We start from the raw sequence: 17680 nt of genomic DNA, 5'->3' as shown, positions 1-17680 counted from the left end.
ACAGCATCCACGTCCTTTTCAATATATGTCCTGGGCTCGGCTTCCCTAGACTGCCAAAACAATTTAGATAAATTGATTCCGAAGTACCCTTGGCCAGTGATCCCAACTATTAAAGTTAATGCTTGCAGTTACATAAGCACCTGCATGTTCGCGGGTGGTGCATCGTTTCCACTGGACGTCTGCCTCGAGGACGTAGCCTCTCCAGAAGCGGAGCATCATTATCATTCGCAGAAGAGCTGAGCCCTTTCCGTATTCCTCCAAACCCCACGAGATTCGGGTCTACTATTTTGGGCGGCACAGGTTCCCCCTCCCCTCTTCTCCGCGTACGCGAGGAGGACGGAGCGAGCACGCGCTCCCAACCTCAAATGCTGCCCGGTACGAAGCGCTGCGTAACTAAAGTGGCATCGAAGAAGCTGCAAATAGACAACAGGTAACTACGATAGATCTTTTCGTTTCACTTTGGACGGAATGACCCGATCTTGGTAAGAAACAAGGACGACCTGTTCGCTTTTTCAAGGTAGTGGGAAAAGCAGGCGCTTAGCTGATGATTGTCTAGCCAAACCTAGGCAGCTCTGGAGTGTGGGAAAGGGTTTGGAGATGTCCCGCTCCCGGCCTGAGGAAACCTACAAAGCCTGGGCTGTCTGGTAAAGATACTCGTGCGTTTTAAGAGAAAAAAAATCTAAGAAGGAATAGTACATGTTCTCTGTCTCTGTCTTTGCGCGCGCGCGTGTTTATATATATGCATGTGTATATGAGTCCGTGCGCGCGGCATCACTGCGCGGGCCCAAGGCACTCCTACTGCAAAACCGAAGAGATTGGATGGTTGTCGCGATTATGTCTAACTGCTGTTACTCCCCCCTGCCCGCACGCCCCCATGTTATGTTCAGAGATGCCCATGTCTTTTCGTTCTGCATTGCACTGCAGCAAGTTAGAAAAGCTGCTTGGTCGGCTAGATAGCAGCCTCAATAGCTTAGAAAGCATCACTTGGGAATTACGCTGGAGAATATAGTTTTTAACCATGACCGACTATCATTTATACCCTTAAATCCATTAATTCATCTATGATTTAAGTCAGGGGTGGGGAGACAATAGTCAGCCTATTGACAGTATTACTTTCTAATGATTGTTTATAACTGGTATGTTAAATTAGGGATGTAATTATTGAATAACAAAAAAGTAGTTGAGAATACCATTGTGATTATAAATTAAATGTAAAATAAGGCCTGGACTACAGTAGTTTGGTGCAGTGGTTAAGGCACTAGGTTAGAAACAGGCAGGCTGTAAATTTTAATTCCATCTCAAGTCACAAAGCCAGCTGGGTGACCTAGGACCACTCACTCTCTGTCAGTCCCAGGGGAAAAGCAATAGCAAACCCCTTTTGAAAATCTTGTCAAGAAAACAAGAAAGTTTTTTTGGACTTCCTGTCCAGGAAGTCAGGAGGAGTCCAAAATGACTGGAAGGTAGTTAGTTTTCTCCCATTCATAATTTTAATTTGAAACTGGTCAACTTTTATCAATGGACCAAAGGATGAAGAGGAATAAGGGAAATATATTCCAGTAACATTGGGAGAAATACGTTGTCTGTGTCTGTCTCTACCCTAAATAGAATGATTTGATATATCCTTATATTGGATTTGTTTATTTTGGTGGCAGTCATTTTTTGAATGGCAAAGTGTCTGTATTTTATATTTTTAACAGTTTAAGTAGTACTAATTATGCATAGTCTGGGGGAAAAATGTTTTAACTAATTGTTGAATTGGGTCATCCAGGTGGTGGATGTAGGTGTTAATAATATAAAAATGGCAAGCATGACAGGCAATGATAGAGTCATCCCATTTCTAAAATGAGCAGTAAGTATCACTCAACTGCAAATGCTATTTTATAACCAGGGATTTGTCCTCCTTAGAAAACTGCTGTACTGAATCCAGATTAATACTGGACACATCTTTTCAGGAATAGTTCTACTTTGTGAGTTTCATGGGAATGGAGACTAAATTGGGTATTTTTAAATTCCAATTAGGTCGATGTGATGGATATCTAGGTGCTTCTAATAATTCTTTTTTACATTGATTTTAGTAAAATTTACTGACACGGGTCAGGATTTCAGACAGTGTTAAAAAGTAATGAAATGCATTTCAAATATAAGTTTTTAAACAGGAAGAAATGTGTATGACAGAAATAGTAATGATTGTAAAATAAGGTCAGAAGGTCTGAACAGTTTTTCATAGTTTTATTTTTATAACACTGTGGCTCTTACTTTTACTGATATAGATTTATCAACAATTCTATATAGGTGATTTGATATAGTGATATAAGTACACATTAGCAAAGCAATCTAATAGCAATCTTTCAAAAGGTTTCGACTGCTGAAAAAAATGAGTATTCTGGGGATATTAAAAGAAAAACAACTTATTTTTCATTGATAACTTTTTCATTGAATGTATAATATAAATAAACAATTCACTAAGAATTTGGTGTATGGGAAATGTAAAACAAGCTATAGTAGTTTTTAATTTAAGATTATTAGGAAGTGACTAACAAAATATAATACCTAATTGTAAATAATATTAGTGATAAAAATACTAATTGATGAAGAAAAAAACATGTTGATGAAGAATGTTAGTGATGCAGCTTCTTACAATGCATAGATTTTGTGTACCCTGATCATACACTTTATACCAGGCTGGAAATTGTATGAGTTTCAGAAACGGATTGGAATTGGATAAGTCTTTTGTCGGTTTTGGAAGAGTAATTGAAAACTTAGATCCAGTTTTTGATTCATTGTGTTCCAAAACCAGTTACATCATTCAGCTTTTTCTATTGATGTTGCTTCAAAAAATTCAAAGAACCATACTGCTAGATCTGTGCAAATCTCTTGAGAAGATTTTACACTCTTCTGCTTTGAAAAGCAGCCTTATTTCTATCAATATAATATGCTGAATGTATTTTAAACTTGAAGAGACTCTTATGTTATAAATTACTGTAACATGAGAAAATGCTCTTCTTCTGGTTGCTTTCCATCTTCTTTCCAAGTGTGGATGGTTTAACTACTTTTATTAAACCTTTGAAAAACTCCCCTAAGTTTGTCATTGTTAATTGGCTGCCTCTTTTTCTACACACACACACACACACACACACACACACACACACACACACACAAAGATCTATCCATCTCCTCTTTCACTTTCCCTATAAGAGGAAAGTGTATTGGGAAAGAGGCAGCAGGAATTTAGAGCAAGGTGAGGAGAATAAAAAAAAAGAATGCTAATTCAATTTTGCTTGCTAGGGGGAAAATGCAAGAATGCTTTTCTATTTTGCAATATGAAGTCTAATCACATCTCTGAAATATACTGTTGAATCTTGTTCACAATATGTAGACGTTTTTCTAAGTGTGGTGCCTCATAGCTATGACTTTATGACTGTTACCATATATTCAGAAGATGAAAAAATGAAAAATTTGTTGATAACTTTCAAAGTACAGTCTGCTTTTACAGATGTGCTTCCTTTTCCTATTCTAAAAAGTCTGGAAATGGAACTAGTTTAAGAAATGAGTAATTCATGTCAATTAATGCAGCTTGTTGATTTTTTATATAGGTAAGGTCAAGGTAAACGTTCTCACACATACGTGTTAGTCGTTTCCGGCTCTAGGGGTCAGTACTCATCTCCGTTACAAAGCCAAAGAGCCAGCGCTGTCCAAAGACGTCTCTGTCTCATATGGGCAGCATGACTAAATGCTGAAGGTGCATGGAATGCTGTTACCTTCCTACCAAAGTGGATCCTATTTTTCTACTTGCATTTTTACGTGCTTTCGAACTGCTAGGTTGGCAGAAGCTGGGACAAGTAATGGGAGCTCATTTTGTTACATGGTGCTAGGGATTCGAACTGCCAAACTGCCAACCTTTCTGATCAACAATCTCAGTGTCTTAGCCACTGAACCACTGTGTCTACACTATATAGGTATATTATATATAGGTAATTAGTTTGAAAATAATTTATAGAACAACAATATAGTAGAATATCATAAAAGGATAAAAAAAGATAATATGAGCAGCCAGCTTTGCTGAAATAGAAATAGCACTTAGACTTATATACCGCTTTATAGTGTTTTACAGCCCTCACTAAGCAGTTTACAGAGTTAGCATATTGCTCCCAACAATCTGTGTCCTCATTTTACCCACCTCAGAAAGATGGAAGGCTGAGTCAACCTTGAGCCTGGTGGTATTCGATCTGCCAAACTGCAGGAAACTGACTGTCTGCAGAAGTAGTTTGCAGTACTGCATTCTAACCACTGTACCAACAAGGCTTAACAGACTATTTTGTTCCATAACAACATGTCAACAAGTATCTTTCATTTACACAATATTTTTGAAATTATTTTACAGGCTTAATTAGTGTCTTGCATTTTTTTAGGAAATAAAAAGGTAAACATTTTTAGCAATGCTCTTGAGGGAATGCTTAATTTTGTTAATTTGAAGACATCTGCAGTCTTTACAAATAGATTAGGGAAAGATTGTAATCAAAGAACAGCATTCACCAAAACAAAACCTAAATAATAACATAATATAGGTGGTAATAAAATATATTATATTATGAATTCATTGGCAAAGAATAATAAATTATTGGATTTTCTGAAAATTATATCTACTTGTCAGTTAAGAAAAAAAACAATTTGTTTTTACAAATTTTATAAAAATGGAATAGTAAAGTCATTACTAGATTATTGTGCCAGATTGTATAGAAGGGGTGGTGAATATATATACATATGGAAAATTCAACTTCTCTCATTGGGTAGGGAAAAATACATTCTTATAGAGTATTATTACTAAATATCACTTCCAGTAATAATGATGATAAAGCATCAAATCTTGCCTAAGATCAAGTGTAATGTTACAAATATATTTCAGTGTCATGTAATTACTTTATTCATTTACATATTCATACAAGCTAGTATTTTAGTGTCACAGGGAACTTTGCAAGTGTTTATAAGGTTGTTGACAAGTTTATGTCCTGCTAATTTCATATGTAGTCACAATAAAAGCCATATCTTCATGTGGTTGATGTGAAAACATTAAAGACAAGTGGAAACAAAATATGTACATATTTCATCTCCATCTAGAAATACAAATAGGACTTGCTTGCTATCCCATCTAACTAATTGTAGATTTTTCTTTGCAACCATAAAAGCTGTTTTTGTTCTCTTCTTTTCATTGTTCATCTTTTTGAACAAAAAATAATAAAAAGACTTTCAGTTCATTTTTCAGTCTATTAGAAGCCCAGTTGTTGTATATTTAAGATTTACACCAGTCTTCACTGTATCAGAAATTAGTTTGTGGCACCAGATGGGCTACAATGAGTTTTATAGTAGGCTTCAGCAGGTAACAACATTTATCCAACCATGTCTTATCTCAGAAAAACTTAGCAATGTTAGCACTGATTAAAGTTTGAATAGGAAGGCACCAGGAAATCTGACGATTATGTTGGGTGATTGAAAAACATCATGGAAAAAAGACAACGTAGTGCTACTTCTGCTCTGAGTCAAGGTCAACTCAGACACCATGAATCACAGTAATTTTTCATTGACTTCTTTATTCAATGCATTTTTAAACTGTTTTGGTTTGTATTCTTGCTTGAAAATTGCCTGAAAATTGCCTGAAATTTGTAGATCGTAAGTTGTAATAGGTTTGGTTTATAAAGAATTGGTAAAAGTTATTATATAGCATTTGAATGGCATTCAAGACCAACTCATCTTCTTTCTATAACTGCTTTTTGCAGGTTATTCTTTAATTTCGATTGCGTCATCATCTTCCTGTTGTTTTTTCCAGGTTGTGGATCTCTGGATTCTGGCTCTCCTAATCATTTTTCTTTTTGTTACATGCATTGCCTGGTTGTCTCTTGAGATGAACCTTCTGCCAAACCTCGTTTGAATGTAATGTATCAGCAGGTGTTCTAAAAAGTTTAATTTTTTTTCTTCAAGTCCCTAAGATGACAATCAGACCACTGCAGACAAAAAAAGGGGGAAAAACTTGTTTGGCATTTACCCTCCTGAAAAATGGTACACTGCACATTGTTACTATATAACAATGTAGCAATAGGGAATGAATAAGTTAGAAAGGTGGAAAATACAGCAATAAGATCTGCAGTGACCCTGTATTTTTGTGGAAAATCAAATAAATTTTAATATAATGGAAGGGTTATCCATTGTCAAAAGCAGAGTGGGAGTATATTTTAACATCATTTTAATACCCAAGAAGATTGTATTCACACTGATTATAATATATTGAAATTAATGGCCATATTAATGTTTTGCATTAATTTCTGTAAGACTTTACCAATGATTTTATCTGAAGCCTTAAATAAGAATGTGTATGTGTGTATATATATTTGTGGGTAACAAGAAATAATGAATCAAGTCTTTCACTTTATAGGTATGAACATTAAAAATTATTTGATTCAGTTACCAGTAATGAAATTAACAAGGAGATATTTCAGTTCACACACATATATTTTCAAAAGATAATCTTTTTAAGACAGTTGAAACATAAAGAAATTGAAATCAAACTTTCAGAATTATTAGCTATTCTGATCTAACTGAAACTTTTTGAATATTTTCTTTGATAATAGCCTATATTACTAGACTTTTTTAGTTTATTTGTTTTAACCTTTCTATTTTAAGCTAAAATAGTTTATCACCTGATCTGACATTTTGCATTCCTTTGCCTTAAATTAAGCTTCATCAACATGTTTAGTACACCTTTGAGCAAAATAGAAGTGTATGTAAAGCATCCTAATCTGGCTAATTCATGTGAATGGGACATAATGTTTTTTTCCCTAAATCTGGGCTGTAAATTTGATGAAATGCATGAATAATTTGTATCAATAGTATGGAAATACTATTCTCTTCATATATTTAATAAATCAATTAATTAAGACTCTACCAAGATGAGGTGGGCCGGTTGCTTTCGTGATATGGAGACAATAACTTGGTCCTCAATACCAATAAAACCAAGGGGCTTACAGTGGACTATAGAAGGAACAGATCAGACATCCAGCCCTTGCTTATCAATGGAGACCGAGTGGAGCAAGTGGCCAGTTTTAAGTTTCTAGGTGTTACCATAAAAGAGGACCTGACCTGGGGTTACTCACATTGCAGCTCTGGTCAAAAGGGCCCAGCAAAGATTATACTACCTGAGACTTCTCAGAAAACAACTGAATAAATAACTGCTGGCAACCTTCTATCGCTGCACCATAGAGAGTATCTTAATTTACTGCACCTTTGCATGGTTTGCCATTTGCACAGTGACAGATAGGACAGCACTCGAGAGGGTTAATGTCATTTCCCAGAAGATCATTGGTTGCCCTCACTCCTCTTTGGAAGAACTTTATAGCTCCTGCTGCCTTAAGAAAGTTCAAAACATTCTTTAGGTTGCATCTCATCCTGGGCACCCTTTTGTTGAACTATTACCATCTGGCAGATGGTACAGAATAATAAAAACAAGGACAAACAAGTTGAAAAACAGCTTCTATCTGAGGGCAGTAACTGTTAAATTTTACTGTATAGTGCAATGTTGGTGTGGTGTTGGAGTTTTCAATTCAATGTGTGGAGTGTGAAGGATGTGCGTTTGTGTTTATTTTCATGGTCATGATGTGCACTGAAGATGGTGTTTGATTTCGTTGTAAGAGGTGCAATGACAATAAACTAAACTAAACTCTAGAAAAGAATGCAGAGAAGAGCAGCAAAGATAATTAGAGGACTGAAGGCTAAAAGATGAAGAATGGTTACAGGAATTGGGTAGGTCTAGTAGGTATGATTTGATACTTGTTTTCCTGAAAATATAACTGACCCCCAAAACAAGCCCTAGCCCGAATTTCACATCTGTGGCAAATATAAGCCCTTTCTCCTAAAGTAAGCCCTACTTAAGAGCCTGTGCAGCTGCCTGCCTGCTAATTCTGTCTGGTTGCTGCTGTTACAAAGGGGGGGGCAGCCACTAAGTGAAGTGGGGGGGTTGGAGGACGAAACAAGGCAGGGAGTGGTGGAAGACAAAGATTCTTGTCCTTGCTCTCCACTGCAACAGAGCAGGAGGATGAGTGATGCATCGCTGCTGCGGCCACTAAGCGAGATGAGTGGATGATGAAGCTCCACCAGTATATTTGATGCCTTCCCTGCAGAGATCTGATACTGGTGGAGTAACACGGTCTGGAGTAGCCCCTTCCCATCTCACCCAGTAATTGTGACCAGCAGGGCACCTCCTGCTGCCACTCTCTGTTGCCTGGAGCCCTTGAAGAGTTTGCCTTGCCATCTGCTTTCCAGCTCCTCCCCAGATCCCCTTTCTTCCCAAAGCATCCCTTCACTAACCTGCTTTCCGGCTCCATTCTCTATTATCACATGCAGGGCAACGAAAGAAGTTTGTGGGGCTAAAAATAAAAAGATCAATCAGACCTTCAAACTTCTTACGCGCGCGCGCGCGCGCGCGCACACACACACACACACAAACACAACTCACAAAGTTGGAAGGTCTGATTCAACTTTTTTTTACAAGTAGTAAAATCTGTAGATGGAGTTTTCTTTTGTTACCCTGCATGCATTGGCGAACCCAGCTGAAAAACAGGTTAGTGAAGGGATTGGGGAAGTAAGGAAAGCATGGTGGGAGCTGGAAAGCAGGTGGCAAGGCACATCCCTCAAGGACTGCAGGCAACTGGTGATAGAACGTGAGTGGCAGCAGGAGGCACTCCCCCTGGTAAAATGAGGAAGGGGCCGCTCTGGCCACTGCCTCCTCACTCCGTAAGAGTTTTGCAGGCCAGACAGCCAAGGATACTCTTGGGGATTTGTCCTTCAACCCCCTAACATTTCATCTTCCACCCTCCCTCACTTAGTGGCACTGGTGCATCGCTCAGCCTCCTGCTTCATTGCAGTGGTGAGCAAGAAGAAGAAACTTCATCCTCCACCACCTGCCTTGCTTCATCCTCCACCCCTCCCACTGCCTCGCTTAGTAGCCGCAGCACTGGTGCATCACTCAGTATTCTGCTCTGTTGCAGCAGCAATCAAGGAGAAGTTTAGTCTTTCACCACCACCACACCTTACTTAGTCCTCCACCTTCCACCGCCTTACTTAGTGGCCATGGCACTTTTGCATTGATCACCCTCCTGCTCTGTTGCAGCGATGAGTAAGCCAGTGATCTTCATGGGGCTGCTGGAGCTCTCATCCCCAGGCAATTGTTGGCATATTGATGACCTAGCTGCGGGTCCCTCTGGTAAGCTGGTGCAGGGCGCACAAGGCATCTCTGCATCCACTGCCTCACTTCATCCTCCATCCCTCTCACTGCCTCGCTTAGTGGCCGCGGCACCAGTTTATTGCTTCATCCCCCATCCCCCTTGCCTCCTGCTCCATTACAGCCATGAAGAAAAATAAGATTCCCCCAAAATAAGCACTGGGGCAAAAAAATAAAATAAAACCGGGTGTTATTTTCAGGTAAATAGGGAAGCTGTGTTCCAATATCTAAGAGCTGCTGTAAAGAAGAGTGTTCAACCTATTCTTCAAGGAACCTGAAGGCAGGACAAGAAGCAATGGATGAAAACTAATCAAGGAGAGACCAATTTAGAATTAAGGAGAGATTTCTTGACAGAACAATTAATCAATGGAATGATTTGCCTCCAGAAGTTGTGGCTGCTCCAACACTGGACATTTTTAAGAAAAGATTGGATTACCATTTGACTGAAATATTATAGAGTCTCCTCCTTTGAGTTGATGGTTGCACTAGAAATCTCCAAGGTCTCTTCTGTTATTAATCCCTTTGTTTTTCAGATGTATACCACTGCTTTGAGTAATAGTTTTATTTTGTTTCATTTAGTCATGTCCAATTCTCAGAGACTGCCTGGATAAGTTCTTGCAGTTTTCTTGGTTTGCTGTTGCCTGCTTACCAGAGCTGAGAGAAAGTGATTAACCAGACGAAACCCAGCTGACTTTGTTCTTAAGGCAGGACTAGAATTCTCAGTGTCACAGTTTTTAGCTTTATGTTTTTAACCACTTGATCTTCGCAGGCTTTGTAAAAGGACACATAGGGCTGCTTTCCATTTTCTTTTAAAGAAAATCTGTAGATGGAGTTTGTTTTATTACTTAGTTAGGAAAGTGAATTTTCTATAGGTGGATATTTAACTATTCTCTTTCCATGTCAGCAAACACGTTTCCAACTGGCAGAAATTACTGAATGTATTTTAAATGCATTTAAATCAGTTTAATCTCTCTGGGCTGCATAGTGGTATTTCTGTAAATCTCATTCTTTTCAGTGAATTTTTCATTTGTAATAAATGCAATCAAAAGTTATAGCTGCTGTCTAAATTTATTGTTGGCATTAAAATTGTAATTTTAAAATATAATTAGGGTATCCAAAAAAGAGAAATATTCTGAGAGTACATTTTTTTTCTAGAAGAGCAGTATTTTAATGATGCTGGATATGGTTTCATAATTATGCAGAACCATCCATACGGATTAAAAAAAAGAATTATTTTGCTTTTTTTATATTCTAAATCAGTTTAATTACATTAAAGTATTTATAATTCTGAAAGCAAGCACCTTGAAACTTTTTGTAAAATCCTCTTGATTAAGTATCCACTTGTAACAGTTCGTCTAACAGTCTTGATTAAATTATTATCCTGAAGATGCTCCCAGATGATAACCAATAATAAACTTTGAGAGTTCAAATTTTGGATGATACTTTATAAACCATCCAAATTTAAATTAATAATTTTAGCTTTTTCTAAGGAAGGAATTTTAAAAATTGGATTGAATTAAATTTTACTGTGTAGCATATTTCATAACTTTTTAAAATCATTTTTTTTATTAATGTTGGAAAACAAGAACATTTTATTTTACTTTAATAATTTTTATTTTATTTCATTTTCAATCCATTTTATATTTATTTAGGCTCTTTACCTAAATAAAACTTAACCCTATAAAGTAGTTTGACCTGATGAATTGTGTCTAATCCAAAATATCCATTGAATTTCATTACATTTATTTGGTTTTCCAACACCTTTATTCAATATCTCCAGACCATCTTCCCCCTTTTTCCATTTTTTTGGCTGGCTGACACATGGAGAATTTTGATAGCATATTATAGGCATTTTTATAGATTTAGCCATAAAATTGGAATAGCTGGTTAACAAAACAACTGTTCACCAGACACTAATAGGCAACCTAATGATATGTTCCTTACAATGCCTACAGATTCCCACGGTTTATATTACTATCTCAATTTTTGAAACACACTTTCAAACAGAGCATAGGCCCATAGTCCAGTTTAATTCTAATATATTCCCAGGATAAATATATGTAAAGAATATTTCAAACTGGTAATTATCAATATCCTGGGGATATTGGGAATAGACCAGAAGGTTCTGTTGTATTCAAATTATGTTTGTTCATATTTGGTATTTTTTGTGAAATGTAAAAACCAATATACAGTATAATAAACAGAGAAAAATACAAAAATGATATACAGTAAAGGAATTAATATATAATAGTAATAATGCAATACTAATAATTATTAATAGGTATAATGAAAAGTTATAATTATTTTAGCAATTATATTAGTAAACATAAACATAAGAAAGCCTACACTTATTTCCTACTGAAATCTGGAACATAGCAGAGGTTTCATGGAAAACTAACAGGGGAATTTATGGGGCTGACTAAAGGAAAAAAAGCATCTTTTATTTCAATTTTTTAAAATTCTTAAGACTTAATCATTACTTTTTCATTTATTAAGAGTGAAGGTAAACTAATTAGGTGGGTTTTTGAACTTGTCATTCTAAAAGCCTCCCATTAGTTAGGGTAGTTAAATAAGCAATTTCCAAAATCAATGAGAAATTGAAGTTAGCAAAGGCCTCTTTAAAAGGCTCCAAGAATGCCTTGATCTATTCATGTCCCAGTACTCAGACCACTGTCCTATGATCTCCTCACGAGAAGCAACCATCCAAAGCAGAGATCTCCAACCTTGGCAACTTTAAGACTTGTGGACTTCAACTCCCAGGATTCCTCTGTCAGCTTTGCTGGCTGAGGAATTCTGGGAGTTGAAGTCCACAAGCCTTAAAGTTGCCAAGGTTGGAGACCCCTGATCCAGAGCCTATGTCGGTAAGCTCCCATCCTCTCCTTGTCCGGAGAACTAGGAACTAGTCCAGTTGTTGCCAAGGTTCTTGTTTCAGCTCTGAGGGAGATGTGCTCAGTTTACCTCCTCTGGAACTCCTGTAAACAGAACTATTTAGAACATTGTGTGCTGGCATCTTCTCATTGGATGGGTATTTATAATAGTTCTAATTTTATTATTGCTACACACTATTATTGTAGTGGTTAGTTTATTATATTTATTGAATTATTGTAATATGTTCTTATTTTTGATACTGTATTATAGAATATCAATGGAATCTATGAAAACTAGCAAAATGAAAATATAGTAAATAAAAATAAGTATTTATTTATATAAGTACAGATACATATTAATGGATATATCTATACATATAAGGGGGCTGTATGCATGAAATAAAGTTTTGCGTATAGTTCAGAAAATCCAACCTGATAGATGGACATAGTTATTAATATAACTAATATATTGGCATGCTAATATTATTGACTTGTTCATTTTTTTTATACCAATCCAGTAAGTTCTAAAAACTTACAAAATTTTTCTTCTTAACTACCTATTTTATATAGAAACTAGATTGAAAAGTTGGAATATTTTCATAGCCACCAGTTGAAACTGCAACACCACAACCGTTTGAAATGTAAAACTGCATTTTAATATCATGATGAACCAAGAGAAGTGGGCTAATCTGAGTCCTTCCGAGTTTTCTCAGCTTCAGAAATATGCAGAATGTAAGTACTTTTATGTTTCCATAATGTCACAATGAATTATAAACTTATCAAATTATAAACTTACAAAAAGTAATAGAAAAAGTCCAGTTATATCTAATTTAAAATCTGTGCTATATTCTCTTTCCAAAACAGAAAAGTCAAGATATTTTTTTAAAATCAAGACATTTTTAAAATGAATTAATTATCAATAATACACAATAAAATTAGTAAATAATTATATTATTAATAATTATTTGATTGTTAAAAATGCCTTTGACTTTTCTGTTTTGAAAAGAGCCTGTAGAACATAGATTTTAAAATTAAGGAACATTGCAATAATTGCAATAATTGAATATTCTTCATTGTATGTTCTTCTAAAGTCTGGCAACTGAATAGTGCACTAAACTATATATTTTGGAGCATTATTATTATCTACTCAAATGTAAGTAACCCTTCTCCAAGAAGGATTTCTTGAACCATAGATAAAGCTTAAAACTGGGAGACCTTCTTTGATTGTTAAACAGCTCTGTCACTACATAATATCCTGTTTAATAAATCTTGATATAATAGACTATATGCAATGCCCCAAATTTATAAAAATCTACATAATATTGATAATGGTATAATTATACTGATACCATAAATCATCATAGTATACTTATGCATTTGACAAACACTGAATTTAGTTGAATACTTTATTTGGTCAAGTGTGATTAAACGCACAAAGAACTTGTCTTTGGTGCAGAACCTCTCAATGTACATGCAAAAAATAAAATAATGGTCATTATCTTCATAATAATAATACCAATAAAAGGGTAAAGAAGATCATAAGAATAAATAATAATATCATAGGCATAAATTAAAATGACACATAAATTTGTTTTTTTCCAATTTAATAATTATTTTGCAGCTTCTCAAACCTCACAGTATATATATCTTCAGCTATATTTCTAAAAATTACAATATACAAATTTGAATAATTGAAAGTTATAACTATTCTTATAAAAATGGTAATAAATACAATTGATGAGATTTATGTTCTGAAATGCTTTATTACAATTGAATTAGACAATGTTCTGGTGAAAATAGTATATTAAATTATTAGTCATGGAGCCAAAAATAAATGCTATTTGTTTAGGAAGCCAGCTTGTTTCAAAAAGTAAAATTCCAACACTATTTTTACAGATTCAACAAAGAAAATTAAGGATGTTTTAGAAGAATTCCACGGCAATGGTGTGCTAGCAAAATATAACCCTGAAGGGGTAATTTTTTTTCTTATCTAATTTCTTACATTATTCTTGTTGCTAGAAATGCACTCCATTATTTTCGTGTCCTCTGCGATCATATTGTACATAACTAGTACATATTAATAGTTACTTATATATTTAAATCAAACACCTGTGCAGTACTTCAGAAGTTACTAGAATGTTCATTTTTATTCAAATAATTTCATTTTAAGCAATTTCATTTTAAGAAATTATCAATAAGACTTTTTTTTTCAGCTGACTGCTTATGCTATATTAATACCCCAATGCTTAGAGTGGTAACATGTAGCAATGTATAGATAAAATGTCCCAACTGATAAGTTTATCATGCTCCAATTAAATTTTATTGTTAAAATGTTAAGAACGTTATTGACATATCTGGGAGATGTCTTTTACTAAGGACATTATCCATCATACCAGATCAGATAGGATGAGTATGCTCTTGTTCCTTTTTCTAAGTATTATCATCTAATAGAAACTAGGATGTATGCCTTTTATCTTAATTAAAATAGAAGTCTGCACTATGAAGCAGTCTGGTCCCTAAAGTTTAGCAGGCTTCTACCTCTTAGCCTTCCATTAAACTTAGAAGACCTGGCTTCCTCACCACACATCCCCAAAAGTGCTGGAATAAGATTGGATAATTGCATGTTATAAGATTGACTTGGTGCCAGGCCTTTGTTATTTTTAATTCTTTAATCTGCTTAGTTTTGTAATGTTAATATAATTTTATATGTTGTTGTAACTTTTGATTGGAAGTCACCCAGATTTAGTTGGAAGCTGGGTGGCTATAGAAATGTTTAAAATAAAATAAAAATAACAAAATAAAATATCTTTGGCACTGCCATTCTATGGAAGAAAATTTAACTGTCTAATAGAACTTTATCCAAGACTGATCAAATCAGACTCAAATAAACATTTATATGGTGTCTTGAATTGTGCATCTAAACAATTGTTGGTTACTACAGCTGTTTGCTAAAACCATTCCTTTGCAATTTTAATGCTGGGAACTTTTTTATTACATGATTTCTTTCTAAGCTACCGTGTTTCTCATATAATAAGGCCGGGTCTCATTTTTTTTTGAGCCCCGAAAAAATGGCTAGGCCATCTTTTAGGGGTGACTTAATTCCTCCCCACTTGCATCTTAGGCAGGCGGCGACAGCTTGGATGTTGACCTCGGCGTTGGTGGGGCACTTTGTATCAGGGTCAACGCAGGCAGGTGTGCAACAAAAGTACTTCCTAACAGCAAGCCCCCCTGCCATTTCCCCCCCATTTCACATGTTTTAATATAGGCCTTAATTTGGGGGGAGGGGCTTAATTTCATTTCATGCCTATAAAACATGCTGGGACTTCTTATTGGGGGGGGGGCGTATTGTTGGAGAAACAGGGTAGTTAGTAATGAAATCAAAATTTTAGCAAAAAAGGCTGGTTCTAAGAATAAGTCTGAGGAAATTTTCTGACTGTATAATTTGATACAAAAATATTTCCTTTATTTTCCTGCACTCCAGAAGCAAGATATTCTTAAACAAGTAAGCATATCTAGTATATGTGTTAGCTGATATACTTGATCAGTGCTATTGATTTCTGTAGATTTATTTTATATGTTCTTTTTTTATATTTAGATATTAATGGGTAATAACCTTCATACAGTATAATCAACTCTTTTTTTTTTTATGCATGACATCTGTACGTATAATGCAAGTTGATAGTAAAGATAGTGAAGATAAAGAAAAAGTAAAGTAGATTTGATACTGACTGCAGTTTTTTATTACAAAATATATAGCATGAAGGAAGCATATGATTAATATTCAAAGATAGCCTAGAAACAACATTCTTTGTACTGTGTTTTTGTTGTGCCTGTGGGATTGACAAATATTCTCTGTACCTCTTTATGTTGATGAATAATCCTTGCCATATTTAGGCATACGGTTGAAAACATCTCTGAAAAATAAAGTAATCTTGCATGCAGGAGACATTAATAATTAGAGTGGCATAAAATGTATTAAGTTGAGAGCAAAAAGAAAACAAATGGAGTATAGTGGAGATGATCAGCAGCCTAAAGAAGCAATAATGACATGGAATGTAAGAAATAAGACAAATTCTGAAAATATATGGAGAAGAAAGTGAAGTAAATTCAGTCTGAGAAAAACATATACCAACGTTAAAAAACAAACAAACCAGAAACCGGGGAAGAGGGGAATTTAAATAGAGAAAAAGAACAGATAATACATCTTACAGCTCTATTTTGGGTATTCACAGTTTATTTAATTTATAGCCTGACCTTTATTATTTATATAAATATTTACATAAACAATTCAAGGCAATGAATATACTTGTACTTTTTTCTCCTATTTTCTCCACAAGAATAATCCTGTCAGGTGCATTGGAATGATAGAGAGTGTCACTCACCTGGTTTTTAATGTCTGGCGCAAGATTAGAGCACACAACTTCAAGTATCTTGTCTGGTGCCCTAATCACTAGACAAAACTGGTTCTATATCACATCCTTGTTACAGTGAGTTAAGCCCAGATTACAGAATGAAAAGTCAACTGTTTCTCCAAGGAGTTTCCTTTTTTGCTTAGTTTTAATTAAGAATGAAGATGATTAATTCTTATTGTCTTCAAGAGTTCCTTGGGCTAAGCTAAGCTACAGATTTTTAAAAAGTTGTAGTTTTAATGGATGGATCTCCAATGTCTGAAGAACTCTTCATCTAAAAGAGATAGAGGTAAATTAAAGCTTTTCTTTTTAATCCTTAGATTTACATGGAACTTCTTTCATCCAAGGTAGCAGTTTCTCTCAGCATAACAAAAATTATTCTTTGTCTCCTTGAAGATGCTGAATTGTGGCTGAGGCAAGATGTTTTCCCCCTAGTTCTCAGAACTAACTATGGCAACTGTTATATGTATTTGGAGGGGAGGATTTGAAATCCTGAATTATCTCATACAGGCATTGAGAGTTTCTGTATACAATGTGTAAATTTTATCCTGATTCCCCAGGCATAATTATCTATCTTTGTTTGTAGACAATTGATTTAGAAGGTTTCAAGTTATTTATGAAGACCTTTCTTGAGGCTGATTTACCAGATGAATTTTGTGAACATCTCTTTGTATCTTTTGGAAACAAAGCTCTTCACAGCAGTCCATTGGTAAAGAATAAATCACCATTCCTTCCAGGAGGTGAGTTTGATTCTGGGACTCAATAGAAAGCCTTTAATGATCCTTAATGTTTTTTCATTCTTTTGTAATGATTTAAATTTTTTGTAGTGGGATTGGGAGAAAATAGGACTTTTAGGAAAGGGAAGGAAATTGGTTATAAATTATAAAATCCAGAGACAAATATCACAGGGAATAGAGAAAAAGTTGGCAAACAGAAAGATTAAAAGGCTCAACTCTATTAATTTTTCCAGATCTCTCTTTTCAAAGTAATTTTTCAAATGAGAATAGACACATAATATTTTCATGTGTAAGATTTAAGTTGATCTTAGATATTTACTGAACACCCTTTAATATACTGTGGTTGTTATTCCCTATACATTTTTACCACAGTTTAAAGGATATTTTTTTATGAAAATAAGA

The 17680-nt window shown here is 35.0% G+C and overlaps 1 protein-coding gene across 2 annotated transcripts in view; it reads left to right on the top strand.

The window, feature by feature from the left end:
* The first annotated feature begins 236 nt into the window (after positions 1-236).
* DGKB (diacylglycerol kinase beta) overlaps positions 237-17680 on the top strand; it is a 279608-nt gene continuing 262164 nt past the window's right edge. For both annotated transcript variants that reach the window (XM_087918197.1, XM_087918198.1), the window contains exons 1-5: positions 237-430; positions 12703-12864; positions 14029-14105; positions 15614-15634; positions 17128-17281. In XM_087918197.1, the coding sequence (XP_087774323.1) occupies positions 12795-12864; positions 14029-14105; positions 15614-15634; positions 17128-17281 (322 nt within the window). In that variant the 5' untranslated portion in view covers positions 237-430; positions 12703-12794. The remainder of the gene's footprint in view (positions 431-12702; positions 12865-14028; positions 14106-15613; positions 15635-17127; positions 17282-17680) is intronic.

This window comes from Pseudonaja textilis, chromosome Z, assembly GCF_049901715.1.
Source record: "Pseudonaja textilis isolate UNSWEBS1 chromosome Z, rPseTex1.2, whole genome shotgun sequence".
Classification (NCBI taxonomy): domain Eukaryota; kingdom Metazoa; phylum Chordata; class Lepidosauria; order Squamata; family Elapidae; genus Pseudonaja; species Pseudonaja textilis.
The sequence above is the reverse complement of the archived record's forward strand: the minus strand, read 5'-3'. Positions and strand labels throughout refer to the sequence as shown.